Source organism: Chenopodium quinoa, unplaced genomic scaffold (genome assembly GCF_001683475.1).
Source record: "Chenopodium quinoa cultivar QQ74 unplaced genomic scaffold, ASM168347v1, whole genome shotgun sequence".
NCBI classification, from domain to species: domain Eukaryota; kingdom Viridiplantae; phylum Streptophyta; class Magnoliopsida; order Caryophyllales; family Amaranthaceae; genus Chenopodium; species Chenopodium quinoa.
In genome coordinates, this window is record NW_018742963.1 from 1186307 (window position 1) to 1206910 (window position 20604).

At 38.5% G+C, this 20604-nt stretch overlaps 2 protein-coding genes across 2 annotated transcripts; one reads left to right on the forward strand and one right to left on the reverse strand.

The window, feature by feature from the left end:
* Positions 1-988: 988 nt before the first annotated feature.
* LOC110728874 lies at positions 989-1411 on the reverse strand. Its single transcript, XM_021908544.1, has one exon. The coding sequence runs from the start codon at positions 1409-1411 to the stop codon at positions 989-991; it is 423 nt and encodes a 140-aa protein (XP_021764236.1).
* A 9002-nt stretch (positions 1412-10413) lies between these two features.
* Positions 10414-12491, forward strand: LOC110728875. Its single transcript, XM_021908545.1, has 4 exons — positions 10414-10587; positions 10744-11193; positions 11629-12390; positions 12477-12491. The coding sequence occupies exons 1-4, from the start codon at positions 10414-10416 to the stop codon at positions 12489-12491; spliced, it is 1401 nt and encodes a 466-aa protein (XP_021764237.1).
* Positions 12492-20604: the final 8113 nt, after the last annotated feature.

A 20604-nucleotide genomic window follows, 5' to 3' on the forward strand; every position in this document is an offset into this window, starting at 1 on the left:
TTGCAAATAACTGTTAACGGAGGTAGTATATACATTCTATTATAACTAAAATTTTTATATTTTTCCTCAATTAGCTTTGAAATTATTTTATTGATATAGAGGAGTGATTGTATATAGACAAATATAGTGCCAATGACTGTATTACACACAAGAAGGAAAAAAAAATACGTAGTAAATCAAATTGGTTCCTGTTAAAGGACCAATTCAACCAAAAACTTAATAAAACCAACGACTCTATCACACCCCCTTATATGAGAGCCTTTTGGGTTTGAAATGTGGATGCAACATGGGCCATTCGCATACCCTGCGCGAAATATTTCACTTTGAAAGGAGATGGATGAGATTCGAACCCGTGATATTTGTGTCACGCTGGCTCTGATACCATGTTAGTGTACCATATCAACCAAAAACTTAAACTGATGATTGAGACCCAGAAATATATATTTTATATACTCTATCAGTTCCAATTGAACTCACTCCATGAAACAATGTACTACTCACTACTCACTTCACATGAAACAATATATAATTCAAACTTGGACTTGGATGTAATAAAAATAGTCACCTGACTAATATCTTGTAGATCAGGACCCTTCTCTTAAGGGCGCAACATATATGTATTATTACATTAAAATTATACATTGTACAAAAGTATCAAATTTACATTAGTTTGTTCAGCACGGGCAAAAACCCAAATTAGATAACCCTTGAAGATACAACTCAATGTAATTAACATTTCTTTCCCTCAATCTAAAACTCCCAACCAAGTAATATACGGAGTATGGAGTATATTTTGAATAATAAGTAAACTCTTTAAAGAAGGAATCTGATTTTTAAAATCTTTTTTTTTTTTTTTTTCCCTCTTTTATCCTTCACACACATTTTTTTTTTCCTGTCAATTTGGTTTTTCATCCTATCAAATTAATTAAACACATCCAAAATCATCCTTTTTTTTTTTTATGTAAGAAACCAAAAATTAGTTAAACTATCATCTCTCAAGAAATCCAGTCATTCTAAGGATGTTGTTCCTAGCTTCACACAAATTTTTCCCTTTTAAAGGACTAAATGACCTTGCCATTTCTTCATTGTCCCTTCTTTCTACAATCAAATGTGGAGGTAATCTCCTCATTAGATCATCATTATCATCATCATTGTCCTCGTCGAACTGTTCGATACCGTATCGAAAAGAGCTCATAGCCGGTATATTGACCGGCATAGAAGAGCTTATCCTTGGTTTTTTCTTATGACACTTTATGCTCTTCAACATCATCCTTGGATGGTTTGATTGATTGTAATGCTTCCACCTTCGATCATCGCCGCTTTCAGTCTCGTCGCTTGTTTCCACACTTTCATCCGATGATGAGTAGTCTGAGAACATCACTTCTGATTCTTCAAATTCATCAAAGTCCATTTTTTTGAGTTTTTGGGTTTTTGGGTTTTCTTGTTAAATGACACCTTTGTTGTAGAAAAAGTAAAGGAATGAGTTTTTTTTTTTGCTTATTTTCCTAAATAAAAGTAATGAAAATGAGAATTAAATTTGAAAAGATTTTTTGTTTTTGACGAGAAAGAAAATAAGATGAGTATGTAGTTAAGCTTGCTTTTTGAGGATGAAGAAGAACACAAACTATAGGTTATGTATATATAGATATTTGGATAATGAATAAAAATGTAGGGAATATCTGAAAGCGTATTAAGCACTTTTTATTGATTATTATTATTATCAATTTATTATTCTTATTTTTATTGATATTTTATTCGATTGAATTTGTCTACGGCATTGTTGGACTATAAACCTTCACAACCACCTTTTTCTTTAGCACCACGGCTTTATTATCTACTTGGAAGCTCTATAGTTGCTTAAACAATTTCTTTTGGAATGATATGATTCCATTTTACATTTTTGGAAATAAGTATTATCCCTTTTTTATTCCTTGACTTGGAATCTCATTTCTAGGAAGTAAGCAATTGGGAATTTAGAAATGGAAAAGATACAAGAGAGATGGTATATCATTATGTTTATCCATCATGTATGGACACATTCTATATATTGATGTTAGATATAACTTGTAATCGAGCAATCACGAGACATTTGATTGTTCACAGGGAGACACGCCCACGCCTTTAACGGACACGCCTATGCCTCATCAAAAAGTTCACATAGACTCGTTTTTATATAGGCATAATGCCCATGTCTCAAAACGACATGTCTATGCCATGATGAATGCTAGACCAGCACGTCCGCCCGTCGTGTCAAAAAGTGGCACGCCTGTGCTGCATCGAGGAGAAGTCTTTTATGAGCTTCTACCTTGATGTATTTTGGAAAGGGCGCGTGGGTCCGTGTTTCTAAGAGGCATGTCCATGCGTGGTCGAGTGAAGGCTGTTTTAATCCGAGCGAAGCGTATCATACCTTATGGAATATTTTCTATATAATCAGATCAGTTTTTTCAGCATATATACGACGACTATTAGAACTATACATGGGAAAGAGCACTCTAGAATTTATTAGGGTTTTATTGTGTTATAATAGGACCCGTTAGGTGATCAATTAGATTACACCCTTAAGCCATTATATATATATATATACACTAGTACTACAGGTCTAATTAATCGTACCATAAAAATCCTTGTGTTTTTGGTTATATCATTTTTTGTTGCTTTCTTATTCTTATTATTTCATTAAACCTTGTTTTGCATTAATTTAATCAAATGTTACACCTCCTATCTTTCAATAATTGAATTTAAGGACAAAAAAAAAAAGTTTAATTGGACTCGACTACTGCTTATTAAGCTCTACTAGAGGTGTTATAAACTATCCTTGGATACAACAATTAAAGTTCTTTTTTAAGAAAAGGTTAATACATAGTATATGCACGTACACTCATTATTCTAAGAAAATGTTGAACATGAGAAATTAGCTAGGTTTATTTTATTTTATTTTTTAATGCATGTAAGGAGAACCCTGACAAGACCTCAATCCTCATGATTTTTTTGATCCAATATTTGCGGAACAGGCACTTGAGAGTAGAGGGAGAGGGTAAGGGGAACCCTACCCCCAAGCACCCTTGCTCGGTAGGATTTAAATCTCAGACCTCTAGAATCTGAGGTAAGAAACTTACCAATTAAGCCAACACTTTGTTGGTGAGAAATTAGCTATAGGTTGGTCAAGTTAGTTTACTCGACTATAAGGTGTTTTTTTTTTTTTTTTTTTTTTTTTGACAGGGACTATAATCTTCCATCCTACCAATATTTTTTTTTGATGTCCCAAAATATTTTGTTCATTTATGAATCTTTCCTATTTTGTCATATAATTTTGGACAATTATAATTCTCATAAAAATATCATAATATTATGCTTATTTCCTCTTTTTGCACAAAAACTCTGTCATAATTATTAGAGGTGATGAGTTGTCTTTGACTTTCACCTTTTACATATTCAGAAAGATCGCATGATTATTTTCCGATCATTCATATGAATCAATCTCACAATTTATATTTTATGAACTAAAAAACTACTAACAAGATAAAATAGCATGACATTAATGAAAATAAATTTGGTCCTCCTTGTTTAGATTACCCGAGCTCATTTCATATTATTTCAAAATTTAACATAATATCATAGCCAAATTCACGATTTGGGACATTTAATGGTTGCAATGTACTCTGGGTCAAATTGAATGAGTCCATGTGAGGGGAATGTGAAAATGCACTCTGGTCCAATAAAACGTCACATGTGACCAAATAAAAAAGGGACTTTATATGTGAAGGGGAGTGTTGAGACAAAGCCTTTTCAAATAGCACATGTAAGTGTCTCACATTGATAAAATATGAGAGAGTTAAACATTTATAAGGCTAAGGGGCTATTCTACCTATTGTCATATGATTTTGAGATATAATATAGAACCTACTTTGATCTTGTAAAGTGGACTCCCTCTTTTGATCACGGGTGAGGCCTAGGCCCATATTTAACATAGACTCTTAACAATCAATACACATCAAAAAGTGTATGTTAATTTAGATCATTTGGCAATTGAGGTGTATCAAAACAAAAAGAGAACTACGTCAAAATCGACGGTATTTATAATAGATTACATGTTCAAATTCCCTCATCTTTATGTAAATTGTATTATCATTGTGATTCAACTTAACCCAAAAAAATCTATTTTGAAATGAAGAGAATAATTAATTACTAATGATCATCCAATTTGGTTGAATTTTATTTCTCTACCATTTTATTTCATTTGTACTTCTTTGAGCTTTAAAATATTCCGTTGAGCACCGCACACGGCCAAGTAGGTGGTAGTTTGGTGAAACGTGGCCTTTGACAATGATTTTTTCAAAATTTTAAGTCTCTTTTTAAATCATCGAAAATCTTCACGAGTGTTTAAACTTGTACCAGGTAATAATAAATTTTCAATTTCTTATTAAGACTTGTTAAGCTCATTAGTACTTGCCGTATCAATTCTTTTAACTATTGCCTATTGGATAGGTACTAATCCCTTGAATCACCTTCTTTACAAGCTATTACATTTAATCCTTACTCCACCCGGATGATGAAGGTTTTATCCTACTCTCACACATTCATACATGCAATATTGTTGGATAACATCTACGAGTACATGTGAATTGGGTTTAGTTTTCTTAAACTGAAAAGACATAATGACTTTGTATATAAGAATTATGAGTGAGAATCAAGGAATAGAGGGATGATTAGTCCCTTCATCTCCCTCTGGTGTAAAAAGGGTTCGATCCTCACCCCACCCCTCCTGCAATAGAAGGGATACTCTCGTATCTTACTGTAAAAAAAAAAAATCACAAGTATAAGATTGTTCGACTACTCCATATTTTACTAACAAACCTGATTTTAGGATAAATAACTCTGTTGAATTTGTATCATGGTATTAAATATAAGAAAAATCATTTTTTTTTTTTTAAATTGTATCAATGTATATAGTTTTGAATATCAACTTTTTAAATTTTATTTTAGTAAGTATGAGAAGTCAAAAAACGTTAACGAAAGATAAAGGATGTAGTAATAATGGGTCGATTAATAGTATAATATGTGGTTAATGTGTTTAGGTAAGTGGCTTTCCTTTGATCCACGTAGCAAGTGATACAAGAATGAGCTGAAACTCTAGAAATCCCAACAAGCTTCTAAAACTTAACTTGTGGTCTCCTACTAATTTAAGTCACACACGTGGCATTGCCTGTAATTTAATGCCAATTCGTTGTTTTCTAACATGTCACATTCAAATAGTTGACCTCCATAATAGTTGTCTTGTGTTTTTTCTTTTTTCTTTTGTCTATTAAAACAATTATTTTTATGATGACAATTAGACAAATTAGTTGTGTTGTCAGTTTTTGCAAGGTTTGTTATCTACACGTATGAGATTAGTCCTAATTCTATATCATCATTTAATTATTGCATATGAAATACTTGCTTTTTTCATCATTTGCTATATATACATACATGATGTTAACATGTTTAGGTAGCTAGTTCAATTAAAATTTCAACTAATTGAAAGTTCTAATTGATGAGTTGATAGATCTATAATAAATATATAAAACAGTTTCTTCTAGCAACAAAGGAATGTAATTAGCATGGCCAATATCCAACCAACACAAAGGACGTGTTCGACAAAATAAATTACTCCATAGCTATAATTCTTAATAAAAGTAATGTAAAGATTAATCTAGCAGCGTTTTACGAATAATTAATGGCTGCTTGAAACAAGCCACCATCCGCCACTCCACCAAAATTGTTGCCGAGCACACCTTAACAACAATCAATAATCACCTTCATCTCATAAACAACTATTGTTAAGCACCAATCTTGCAACTCCAAATCCACCAATTTCACCTAACACATCCCAAAATCAATTCATCATAATAATGGTATCAAAGTTGATATGAAGTGTCAATAACTACACTACAATATCAATCACCCATTATCAAAGTTTCCAAAAAAATATCAATACTTGTATCAATAATATGGTGTAGATTCATTTAAACTAAGCTTTTGTTCTTATCTATTTGAACAGGTGGCACAGCATAAAGAATGTCTAATTTACTAAATTGAGTTATCAATTAGTTGTGATCACCTGATCATTGGAAGTTAGTTAACTCAACTGTCAGTTTCATAAGCATACTTGTCAGCATAATGACTTTAATTTAGATTATTTTGTTGTAATTATACGTCATAATTTAGTCTCATGAATCGTATCAAATCAACTAAATTAGTTTTAAATTTACAAAACTCTACTCTTTGACTTGCAATCGCGTATGTTATCATTGACTTTCTTTAACATACTTATCAGCCGACTTAGTAGTAAGCCTATCACAAAATCTTGATAATCATTATAAATAAAACGAAGCTTTTGGTAGTAATTTACTTTAATTTGTAAATCCTTAAGAAAATTATATATTTCGTGATTTGGAGATTATTTCATATTTGGATATTTGAAAAGGAATAAATTGTTCAATATATGCGCTTTTTAAATAACATGTACTAGTCATGAAGATCTTTAATGGATTCTAAGGTCTTTCAATGCATGATAATGGTAAACACATATAATTAATCAGTAAATAATAGAGTCAAAATACATATAGTAGGTATCGAAATTTTATTGATATGTACATAGGGTTACAATCTCTATTTTTTTCTTTTTTGAACGGCTCTAATATTTATTTCATTTCAAACTAATTTGATTGACCAAGAACTAATTTATTGACTTCATTCATTGATTTGGTTCCCCTTAAACTTAATTTGGCTCATGAATTGATTTATTTAAACTATAATTATACGTTAAATGAACTGGTTGAGATTGTTAAACAACCCAACCCCCCCCCCCCCCCCCCCCTTTTTTTGTAAGGAATGGGAGTGTTTAAACTTTGTAGAGTTGCAATTTGATTTCTCTTCTACTTGCCTTTGATTTGGACTTCATTGTCATGGCCCATTATAATGTAATCCGTTTTATTGGGTTCTAAACTTTAAATCAAATCTCAAATGTACTTAATTATGATACTAGTATTTAGAATGGCTAAATCAGTTTGTTCACTCAAATTAATTATTTCAATTGACCTTGCAATAATCATTATGTCAAACTTTTGACTCAATAAAATCAAATGTGGCACAGTCACAATTATTCCATGCCTAATTGCCTACACATATATTGGCAAATTAATGGTCGAAATTAGTATAATTGAGTATGAGGCAGTCGACAACCAAAATGATACTCATATCTAAAATGTTAGAACCAACAAAAATGATTGCAAATGAAGATGATGCTAATTAATGAGGATGAGGTATTGATAAAAGAAAGATGTTAGTTGTACTATGAAAAAAAAATAATAAAAAAAAAGATATTAGGAGATTACACCAAAATGAGGGTAATAATTTCCCCTTTTCCCCTTATCTTCTTATCGTCACTACCTCTTTTTTCTTGCAATCACATCACCACTACTGACACTACCTCATTTTCTTTTGATCCATGTTCATTTTATTTTATTTTATTTGACATGCTCTTATTTACATCATCAAAAGCTTTGTTAAAATATCTACCATTCTACCTCTCCATTTCATTTAATCACATCGACCTCTATACTCTCAATACTCAATAATATGCAATTTACTAGATGAAATCCGTGCGATGCACGGTTTGTTTGTATTTTTAAAAATAAAATATTTTACTAAATACATATTTATCTGATAAACTTTGTGATATTCGCTTAATACTACTTGAATTTTTTATAATAAAATGAAAAATTAATTTTGTTTCTCATATTTAGATACAATTCCTAATATAGAAAAATAATATTTTATTTCACAAAGTTTCATATGTGGCTGGCCACATTGTGTGGTCGGGATTACTTGGTGATTTTTAAAAATAATAATCTTATGTGTCGCTCTTATAATTTGTTTTTTTTTAATCGTAATCTTAAGTAGCACTTTTTAAAAAAAATAATCTTACGTGGTACAATCCTATTGTAGCGTTTTAAAAATATTAATTATACGTGGTGATTTTTTTTATTATAATCCTACGTAACACTTTAAAAAACTAATCTTCCGTGGCATAATCCTATTGTAGCGTTTTAAAAACATTAATCCTACGTGGCGCTCTAATAATTTTTAAAATATTAAAATCCTATTCTAAAATCTCGGGAAAAAACTCCCCTTTATATATATATACTAGTTTTGTGCCCCGGGCGATGCCTAGGTTGTTTATTAAATTTTAGGATAAACCTTTTGGCTTGAATGTTAAATACGGTCATATAATCACTTTTAATAATGCACGATATATATTTAGACATGCGATATCATACTTAAATTATTTTTACTAAACTGAAAGTATTTTTACCGATTAAAACTTATTTTTACTAATTCTCTATTATTTTAAATATATTATAAATGGATCTTATTTTAAAGAATTTTTTAAAATGAATTTTATGATGGATTTAGAACCAGGTTATTAGATTTTTATTAAAAGTTATGATTAATTTTCTATATATGAAATATTAATAGTGTATTGATAATAAAACTCTATACAACATTTTCATCTTCAAATATCTATCCAAAATTCGATTATTTAGCATCATATGTGTCACAATAATACTTATTTGTTGCCTGATATACACGTTTTATACATATATCTTCCCAACTTTTCATTACGTTTTTGCATGGTTTTAGGCTCTTTCGAGCCATTTCCCGCTAACAATCTCTTCTCTAGTGTGTTCGGTGTATTTTTATAAGTTTTACAGGAATTTGGAGTTTTCCGGACAATTCGGACATGTTTAGAGCAATTTGGAGATGTTAGTGGACGAGGACGTATAAGCAAGCTAAACAACGAACCAAGACTAAGGAGAAAAGAGGAAGAAAAGCAGCATTTATAGCTGTGCCCGACCGGGCTAGGAATGCCCTGTCAGATCGGGCGCAATAGAGGAAGTCAGGCTAATGGCAGTGCCATGCGCCCGATCGGGCAACCCATGCCCGGTCAGACCGGGCGCGTGGTAGAAGAAGCTTGACATTGCTACGAAGCTCAAGAGAAGGCAGCAGGATGATTTTGGTCTCGCGCCCGATCGGGCTCAACCTGCCCGGTTGGACCGGGCGAAGAAGAACTCCAGCGGAAGCAATTTTAGCAACTTTAATCCTAAGTGCCCGATCGGGCAGGCACAGCCCGGGTAGACCGGGCACAGTTATGGCGCAGCTCCGATTTAATTTTTTTTCTTTTTTTAGGTCTTAAGGGGTATAAATACCCTTTATAACTTTCATTAGAGACAGTTTTCAGTTTTCCATTATTCCTCTTTCTCTCTCTAGAATTCTAGTTTATCATTTTGAAGCAATTTTAATTCCTTGCACAAGATTTGAGCATTGTTCTTCAACAATTTAATTCCCTTCAATTGAAGAATCCTTGGTATTCACTTCTACTTCATTCTCTTTCAATTATAATTGCTTTTCAATTATGTTTTCCATATTTATGATTGTTATTGTCTCTTTCAATATGTGTGAGTAGATTTTCTATTCCAAGATCTAGGGTAGCCCAATTATGATTGATGCATGAATTAAAACTTTAAATTCTCTAATGACTTTTGCAATTGCTATGCTAAATTGATTGTGATTATGCCAATACTAGGTTAGACGTAATCTTGGTGTTGTGATTATTCCATTGTTTCTATCGCAGCGAGAGTTGGATTTAAACGGATTTGAGTAGATCAATCTAGGGTTTGATTTTCAACATGAGAATAGTTGGATTGATGATTGGGAAGTTAGAGTAATGTGTTTAATGTCTCTAATATGCATGATACCATGAGAATAGGCTTGATTGTATGTCAGAGAAGTCATTGATACTCGAGAGAGGTCCTTGGTATTGATTAGGGTTTACTTTTCCCCATTCAATTGGAATTGTATGTTAGGGGTAGAATTATAATTGCATCATTCGTAATTGTGGTGATACTTGATCTTGGATGTTTTAATTACTTGATTTCTTCATATTCTTTAGTTTATTTTCGAATTTTCCATACATTAGTTCCTTAATTAATCGATCTTCATTGATTCTTGCTTAGTAGGAATTTGAGTCTATTTAATTATTTTTGAACCTTAGTCTTTTGGGATTCGACCCTTGCTTGCCCTGCTACATAGTAGTGGTCAGTTAGGTTATATTTTGTTAGGTACGCGACACGCCTATCAAATTTTGGCGCCGTTGCCGGGGACTAACGATTTTCATCTAATTATTTGTGATTCGTTTTTGCTAAGCTTATTTCGTTGCTTCGGCTATTCTCTCTTGTGTTTTTGATACTTTTTCTCTAGTTTTTCTTGTGCATGCCCACACGACGCTCAGGTTCAGAAGATCTTGAACCATTTGATTCTGAGATCGAGGCAACTATAAGAAGAAGGAGAACAAGAAATCGACGTAGGAGAAACATGGTAGACCAACCAACGAAATCCCTTTTGGAGTACGGTATTCCTGATACGACTACCGGAGTCCTTTCTAGCATCATAAGACCACCTGTAACAGCTCAGCACTTCGAGCTCAAGCCGCAATTCATCCAATTCATCTCCAATGACTCATTCGCAGGGCTACCACATGATTGCCTAGTAAATCATATTGATAGTTTCTTGGAGAAATGTGATACTATGAAAATGAATGGTGTTACAGATGATGCTATCAGACTTCGCCTTTTCCCTTTTTCACTACGGGATAGGGCGAAAGAGTGGTTGAGAGATGAAGGCACTGGCTCGTTCGATACATAGGACAAGCTAGTGAAGGCCTTCTTAGTGAAGTATTTCGGACATGAGAAGACTGCCAGGTTGAGGAACGAGCTATCCACCTTCCGACTGTCAGATGACGAGTCTCTCTATGAGGCTTGGAGAAGGTTCAAGAGGTTACAGAGACAATGCCCTCATCACGGTATCCCAGAGTGGCTGTTGATTCAAACCTTCTATAATGGCCTAACCCATGAGTTCCGAATCTACATTGATGCTGCATCAGGGGGTTCTCTCTTGACAAAGAACCCAACTGAGGCAAAGGAGCTAATTGAGAAGATGGTGGCCAATGATAATTATCATCCAGGAGGTCGTCAGAATGTGAAAAAAGGAGGTAAGCTTGATGTAGATGCTTTGACTATGTTAGCCAGTTCTGTGCAGGCACTAACAAGCAGGTTTGATAAGCTCCAATCTGGAACTTCTACTAGCCCACTGGAGGTTTGTCAAATGTGCAATGTGCAGGGCCACATCGCATCGGATTGCCCGCAGAATATGAGTGATATGTCTATTGAACAAGCCAATGCTTTCTACTCTTCGAACCCCAAACAACCTTTTGATCCCTACTCCAATTCTTACAACGAAGGTTGGAAACAACATCCCAACTTCTCTTATAAGAACACCCAAGGACAACAGAATCCACCATCACAACCATCCCTATCCAACAACTACAACTCACCACCCAGTTTCCAACAAAGAACACCTATGAACCAACAACCAACGCAACTACTTTCCCAAAAATCTAGCCTTGAGTTGATGATGGAGAGCTTCATTACCACAACCAATAGTGCCATCCAACAACAAGGTAGCTCCATCCAACAGTTGCAAGCCCATAGTAAGCTCATGGAAAGCTAAATAAGCCAACTTTCACAACAGGTGAGTCGCCTATCAACTCTTCAAGATCAAGCAAAGGTTCAAAAAGAACAATGCAATGCTGTTTTCTTGAGAAGAGATGAAGCCTTTCCGAGGCAAGTTGTTGAGAAGGTGTGCAGTGAGGAGTCTAGGAAAGACAAAAAGGGCAAAGATATTCAAAGCTCCAAATATGTGGCTCCACCGGCTTATGAGGAACCGATGCCTTTCCCGCAACGGTTGTCAAAAGCCGTGCTCGATAGACATTTTGGCAAATATTGTGAAGCCCTCAAGAAGGTACACGCTTCTATTCCCTATTCTGATCTTTTAGTTCAAATGCCTCAATTTGCAAATTTTGTAAAGAATATTAAAGATCGACATGAGGATAAGGAAGTAGCACATAAGAAGGGCCCTACTCTCTTATATGATAACCTACCACCTAAGCTGCATGATCCTGGTAGTTTCACTATTCCCTGCACGATAAACGAGAAATTTTTCGATAAGGTTTTGTGCGACTTAGGTGCTAGTGTTAACTTAATGCCTTATTCATTGTATGAGAATTTAGGTTTGCAAGGACTTAAACCTTCCCCTATTTATCTTCAAATGGCTGATAGAACCTCTAGACTCCCTAAGGGTGTGGTTGAAGATGTATTAATTAAGGTTGGTGAACTTATTTTTCCTATTGATTTTGTTGTTATGGACATGAAAGTAGACCATAAGATCCCGATTATATTTGGTCGTCCATTCCTTGCCACAAGTCAAGCTCTAATAGATGTTCCTAAAGGACAAGTGACCATTAGGGCCCAGGATAAACAAGTCATATTCAAGCTCTTTGATGAACATAACTCTAAATTTGATGGTTGTACTTGCTTAAGAATCGATGCTACTAACCCTTTTGTTGATAAGTATGTATTTGATAGAAATTTTGTGAGAAGCAAGGACAAAATTCCACCCAATGATGTGTTTGGCCGCATGAAGGTAAGTTCGGATACGAGGCAGGATAATTATAAAATGAAGGAGTCACTTGGAGGCAATCATTCCCATGGGCGACATTGCGGAGTTCCTCTTCCGTGTGGTGATCCCGGTTGAGCCAATGAGTATCAATATGGTCAAGCTAAAGACCTTGAAAAACTAGCGCTTTGCGGGAGGCAACCCGTATTTCATTATTTTTATTTTAGTCTTTTCTAATTTTTGTGTGTTTTCATTTTTCTTTGGTTCTTAGAGAGGTAAGGAGAGTAAATCTTATGCTTGTGGGAGTTCTCTTGGTGCAGATTTTGATCTAAAAGGCTGATTTAAAAGGAGAAGAATTCGCTTGACTGCGTTCGAGTTCGATCAGGAAGAGCTCGCCCGATCGGGCGCGCGTATGGATCAGCAAAACTGCTCAATTTCGACAGGCCATAACTTTCTGGTTAATTATCGGATTTTTGCGTGTGACCTATCGTTGGAAAGATCTTTAAGTCTACTTTCCAATGCAATTATAATCACTGTATTATCTTTTATACATCAAAAGTTATGATCAAAACAGTGCACATGACTCAATTTTATTCTTTTTCCCACTAACACTTTGTTTCGTTTTTGCTCAATTTTGTTCAAAAGAGATGCATTGCAATCCTCGAGGCTTTGGTGACATTATTTTGGGTGATTATGAAGATGAGTTTTGACTACAAGTTTCCCTTTAAGACAATGAGGACATTGTCTGATTTAGCTTGGGGGGAAGTTCTTGTGTACACAAGACAAGGTACATCTTTCACTCTCTCTTTCTACTTTAGTGCGTTTTCACTAGCAGTAAGGTTTAATGCTTTCTTCTGGAAAAAGAAATGAAAAATAAAAGAATCATGATAATGAACGGCCAACGGCCATTGAACTACTTCCCTGTGCCCCTATCCTTTATGCCAAAAGGTTTTGATTTATTTTCGATTGAAAGACTTGCATAGTGGACTAAAAGATCATGATTTGACCATGAATTGGTTGATCCCTAGTAGGAGTCAAGGTTATTTAACTATGTATGATTCAGGAGCTTGACTGTGTTAACCGTGAGGCTTGAGCCTTATATATTCATTCTTGTGTGTGTTTAGTTCCTGGTGTAGCATTGATCTTAGTTTTGACTTTAGACTCTTAGTAGTGTGTCGTAATGCATTGCACGTGCACATTGAAATTACGAAGGCCATGTTCATTAGGTAGCCTCCAGACAAAATTAGAACATCAGTTCCCTTCTTGCTTACCCATGTTGTAGCTTGACTATATTTTTCATAAACTCCACAAAAATTACCCCTTGGCCCCAATTTGATTACTTTTCCCAAGTCTAGCTTGGGGGAGCTATTTTATGCGGTATTTTTGCGTGATTCTGTTTCAAGTTGCAATTGATGCAAAAATATTGAAAAGAAAAGGAAGAAGAAGAGAAAAAGTGAGAAAAGGAGGTTTGATTGAATTACTTGAAAAAAAAAAGTAACATTTCTTGAAAAAGAAAGAGAGAAATAAAGAAAAGAAAGAAAAATATTTGGAAAAAGTTTCAAATGAAAAATTTGTTGGATTGAAATAAAAAAAAAATAAAAAATAAAAAATAAAAAAAAAATGAAGAAATGAAGCAAATAAGTAAAAGAAGGTTGAAGAGTCGAGGATGTAGGTGGATGAGATGATGGTTGTGTTTTTATTGTAATTGGGTTTATGTTTCATTGATCGAAGTTGATGAATCGAGGTGTGACTCATCGCATTTGATAGTTCCCCCCAGTTAGACTATTATAGCTCTTGATTAGGGGATTTTTATCCACCAATCAGCATCCGACACGTGGGCCAGCCAGGTTTCGGCACGTGTCCTTCATGTAGGCCAATAGGAGCCTGCCACGTGTCATCAAGAGATTCGTCCTCCTTGGACCAATTGCAATGTGACACGTGTCCACCCATGCCAAATGGGAAAACCGGCCAACAAGGCCCAATCATTGTGGGAGGCCCAGTCAGCCTTAGGTTTAACCTAAACCTAGTACTGGCACGCATCCCAAGGCATATAAATATGCCCATTAATCCTCATTAAGAGAGATTACGCACATTTAACACTCTCACCTAGAGAGACCCAATTACTTTTATTTCCGCATTAATTACTCCTTAATCAAGTACTAACTTGACCGTCGGAGGCGGATCTCCAATCGTCCGGAGCATCCGTTTGTTTTGCAGGTACAGGCGTCCGGTTCCAGTCTCAGAATTGTAACTCTCCCGCAGGACATCAGAAAACCCCGAAACATTTTGGCGCCGTCTGTGGGGAGAGTACTTCTGAGATGGCATCCACGTCTGTACCGACTCCTGAAGAGAGGCGTCCCCTGGACGACCCTCAAGTTCAGTCGGACCATGATATTGAGGAAGAATTTGAAGTTGAAGCTCACACAGCTTCAGACGGGACCCTAAGGGCCCGACGCACCCGTCATACCGAAAGGAGAGAACGGGAAGATCTTCAAACTGGACTCAGTGATCCAGCCGGCGCACCGCCTGTTCATCAGCAGCCGACTGATGGTTCTGCTCCCATTACAGGAAACGAACTCATGACCTTCATGAGGGGCTTCAAGGGAGAGATTCAAGAGTTGCTCAACAAGAAGCCGCCTGCTCTGGCCAAGGAGCAGTCGGCTAAGAAATCTTCCTCTTCAGGGAAGAGGAAGCCTGTTCAAGGGCGATAGGCGACCCCTCATCCTAACTCTAGGAAGTGGGAGCCGCCTGTCCTTGATTTCACAAAGTACCGCTTTCCTACTCCAGGAAAGAGGAAACCTGTTCGTCATATTCAGGCGGACGGGTCGAAGAAAACATACACAGATGCTCGGCTATTGCTAGAGCAGAAGAAGAATGACCGATTGTCAGAGTCGGCCTCTACTTCAGACTTCCAAGACAGTCTACGCAATACCTCGATGAGGTATACTCAGTCGCATCATGAGAGTCAGTCAGGCGGTACCTCCCGTCAGTCCGGCTTTCATAGTGACCAGGCGGTACCAAACTTACCATTTGTACCGCAACAACAATATTTTTTGCAGCCACCTCTGTTTGGAGGGCATGCAGCAAAGAATGTCCAACCTATGGACTGGCAGCTACGGTTGCTTAGACTTGGGGAACAGCCGTCGGCCTTCTCCAAGGAAATTACTGAAGCCGCTCAGCCGGCCAAAGTGAAAAATGTATTAGTAGGCGCCTATGACGGCACTACTAACCCAGAAGACCATTTGATGGCATTCACCAACCTGATGTACCTTCAAGGGTTGGATGATCTCACTTGGTGCAAGTGTTTTCCAGCGACTCTCAAAGGAATCGCACAACAATGGTTCGGCAACCTGCCGACTGGTTGTGTGAATAACTTCAGGACGCTTGCTTACTTATTCACCTCCAACTTTTCCATGAACATACCTGCGAAGAAGACGACCCTTGATTTAGGAACGATTCAGCAGGGCGAGAAGGAGGGGCTTCGTTCTTACATCAGGCGGTTTAACCTGATGAGAATACAGATTCAAGGGTTACCGGATGAGGTAGCCTATACTGACTTTTTCAGAGGCCTCAAAGACGGGTCGACATTCAAATTTGATTTGGTTTGAAAGAGGGTGGCGACTCTTCAAGAGGCCTTGATTGAAGCGGAAGCCTATATACAGGCGACTGATCTTTGTAGTACGTGAAAACAGTCGGACGGGAAAAGGTTCGACAAAATAGAAGGACGACAGAAACAGTCGTCGAACAAAGATGAGAAGAAGAGAAAAGAGGTCTGGGCGGCTGATTCCTCTAAACAGCCGGCCCAGAAGAAGAGGAAAGAATTCAAACCATACTCCCCAAAGTATGCGTTTAACAAGGATAGCCAAGCTATCCTAAAGGAAATCAAGGGACGGATCTCAATTGAGAAGCCGGCCCCCATGAAGGGTTCTGCAAGCAACCGGAACCAAGAAAAATTCTGTGATTATCATGAAGATGTTGGACATCACACCAACGAATGCATCAGTCTCATGCGGTATCTGGACCGCCTGGCTGAGCAAGGCGATCTTGACTCTTATGTCAAGAAATCTACGGGGAACACTTCCTCGAAAAAGCAGTCGGCCAAAAAGAGTCAACAGGCCGACAGCTCTGATACAGATGATGCAGTCGTCTACACCATTGCAGGCGGCTTCTCAGGAGGCGGCCCCACTATTAGGGGCAACAAAGACAATATCAGGTGGCTAGACGTAAATTCCGTTCACCAAGAATGGCCCTCTAAATATTCATTTCCTGAGATTGTCATCACTGAAGAAGATCTAGGAGGGGTAAGGGGGCCGCATGACGCCCTATCGTTATTGAATGTAAAGTGGCCAACCAGAGAGTTGGCCGAATCCTTATAGATACCGGAAGCTCCTCAGATCTTATCAGTAGCAAATGTCTGTCAAAACTCAAATATCAGATTGATTGCATACATCCGGCATCCCACCCTTTAGTAGGGTTTGGAGGAGGAGTTGTCCACCCAGTGGGACGAGTGGATTTACCCATCCGCCTGGGTGAAAAAGGGGAAGGATGACACATGGTAGTCCGGTTCCTGGTAGTAGAAGAACTCTCGGCCTACAACATGATTCTGGGATGACCAACCCTGAATAATTCCAAGGCTGTTATAATCCCATCTCTTATGTTGCTCAAGTTTGAGAGGGATGATGGAACAGTCGGGTCCCTAAGGGGAGATCAGAGGATGGCCCGAGAGTGCTATCTCTCGGATATCAAGCCCACTGTTATGGCCGCTTGGTCAAGTGGTGGAAAAACAGACCTTGACAATGTCAAGGAGAGTGCGCCTGTTCAAGAAGCAGGCGGCAAGAAGAGAAAGGCAGCCCTGACGGGGGCCGCAAGAAAAGACAGAAAATAGAAATCATTGGCAGAGGAGCGGTCGGATGAATTCCGCCCTCAGCCGGCTGGTGAGCATACGGACCTGATCTTAGACGACTCGCGTCCTGACCGAACAGCTAAAGTTGGGACGACTGCTCTGAGAGTCCTGGGTGACGACTTTCACAAACTGTTGAAAGAATACAAGGACATCTTTGCATTTGAAGTCCACGAAATGCCAGGAATTAGTCCTGACCTGGCGGTACATAAACTGGCTGTGGATCCGAAAAAGAAGCCGGTAAGGCAGAAGAAGCGGAACCATGGCGAAGAAAGAAGTCAGGCGGCAGCCGCCGAAGTTAAAAAATTACTTGATGCAGGGTTCATTCGGCAATGTTACTTCCCAAACTGGGTTGCAAATGTGGTGCTTGTTAAAAAGCCGAATGGCACCTGGCGAATGTGTGTAGACTACACAGACTTAAACAAGGCGTGCCCCAAAGACAGTTACCCTCTGCCTAAAATTGATAACCTGGTCGACTCAACAGCCGGCCATGCTTTGATGAGCTTTATGGACGCCTACTCTGGTTTCCATCAAATTCCTTTATGGAAGAAAGATCAGGAGAAGACGGCCTTCGTCACTGATCAAGGGTTATACTGTTACACGGTCATGCCGTTTGGTCTTAAGAATGCCCTGGCCACCTTCCAGCGAATGATAAACACTGTGTTCTTTGATCAGATTGGGAGAAACGTCGAGGTATACATTGATGATATGATTGTCAAGTCTAAGCTTCAGATAGATCATCTGTCGGACCTCCGAGAAACTTTCGCCACACTCAGGCGGCACCATGTCATGCTCAATCCCAAGAAATATGTATTTGGAGTTGAGTCTGGGAAATTTCTCGGATTCCTTATCAATCAGAGAGGAATAGAGGCGAACCCTGAGAAGGTGCAGGCGGTCATCGACCTGCAGTCGCCTCGTACCGTCCGAGAGGTTCAGAAGTTAACAGGTTGTCTGGCGGCCTTGGGAAGATTTCTAAGCCGATCAGGTGACAAATGCTTATACTTCTTCCAGGCCATTAAGAAGAAGGCAAGGTTTGAATGGGGACCGGATGCTGGGCGGCCTTCCAGAAATTGAAAGTTCACTTGCATTCCTTGCCGAGGCTGGTCAGCCCTTTGCCCAAAGAAGTACTCTACATGTACCTGGCCGTCTCTGATCATGCGTTAAGCGCTGTTCTTCTTGCTGAAAGAGACGGCTGTCAGCTCCCGGTCTACTTTGTCAGTCATGTACTGAAAAATGTCGAGTTGAGGTATCCCTTAGTGGAGAAATTTGGTCTTGCACTCTTCATGGCTGTTAAAAAAGTGAAGCCCTACTTTTTGGCACATGCAGTCGTCGTGTATACAGATCAACCTATCAAGCGGCCACTGACCACCATGGAGTCGTCAGGCCGGATGATCAAATGGGCCATAGAAATACAGAGCCTCGAAGTTACTTTCGAGCCTAGAAAAGCAGTGATGGGGCAAGCCTTTGCTGATTTTATTGTTGAGATGACTCGTCCCCCTGATTCTCGAGATCCAGACCAAGTCTGGAAGGTATATGTGGACGGAAGCTCTACTTCAAATGGTTGTGGAGCAGGCGTCATATGTCAGTCGCCAGAGGGCGACAGGTACGAGTATGCTCTACGCTTCAGTTTTCAGGCCTCAAACAATGAGGCAGAATATGAAGCTTTACTAGCCGGAATCCGCATGTGCAAGGCGGCAGGGGCACGAAAGATAGACGCCTGTTCCGATTCACAATTGATAGTGAGTCAGTATAGTGGCGAATACGAAGCAACCCATCCGGCCATGATCAAGTATTTACAGGCGGTACGACAAGCAGTTGGATCCCTTGAAGATTTTCATCTGACTCAAGTGCCGAGATCAGAAAACAACCAGGCGGATGCACTTTCAAAATTAGCATCATCCGCCTCTTGTGATACTCCTCGAACTGTTTTTTGGGAAGTAATGGAGAAGAGAAGCATCGAGGAAGACCCTATTGGAATCCTAGACAGAAGCTCAACCTGGATGGATCCAATCAGGGCATATCTGACAGACGGTACCCTGCCGGATGATCATCACCAGGCGGCTGCGCTGAAAAAACGGGCAGCCAGTTTTGAAATGATAAGGGGAGAACTTCACAAAAGAGGGTACCTTCAACCCTACTTAAAGTGTGTTACTCCAGAAAAGGGACGAGAGATACTAGACGATCTTCACTCTGGTTACTGCGCTTCCCATATAGGCGGTAGGTCGCTTGCTCAACGGACAAGGCGGCAGGGCTACTTTTGGCCTACTTTAGAAGCAGATGCAATGGAGATGGTGAAAAAATGTGACAAGTGCCAAAGGTTTGGCAAACTAATTCACCGTCCGGCTATTGACCTCACTACCATTCATAGCCCACTACCGTTTGCTAAGTGGGGCATGGATATTCTGGGTCCCTATACGCCTGCTACAGGCGGAAGGAGGTACATACTTGTTGCAGTCGACTACTTCACTAAATGGGTGGAGGCGGAAGCTGTAAAGGGAATCAAGACGAAGGATGTAATTTCATTCATCTGGAAAAATGTCATCACTCGGTTCGGGGTTCCCATGTCTATGGTTTTTGATAATGGTCCCCAATTTGAGACGCCTGTTCTCAAAAGCTGGTTGGGTGACCAAGGAATTGCACACCACTTTGCATCAGTCGGCCGTCCACAAGCAAACGGCCAGGTAGAAGCCTTTAATAAAATTATCTCAGACGGTCTCAAGAAAAAGATTGAACGAGCAGGCGCCTATGGGCGGATGAATTACCACATGTTCTCTGGGCCATTAGGACGACTGAAAAAGGGGCGACTGGAGAAACTCCATTCCTCCTAACTTATGGTGCGGAAGCTGTTCTTCCAATTGAACACTACGAACCGACTCTTTGAGTAATGCTATATGACGAAGAGCAAACTGGGAAGCCATGCGCCTGGCATTAGACTCACTCCCAGAAAGGAGGGGCAATGTTGTCTTGCGCCATGGAATTTACCGCCTGAGAATGACCAGATCATACAATAAAAAAGTACACAGGCGTCCACTCAAAGTGGGGGAATTTGTACTTAGAAAAATGGAAGCAGTTGGTAGGGCTAATGAGTCTGGCAAATTAACTCCCAACTGAGAAGGACCCTACCGAATCTATGAAGAGGTCAGGGACGGTAC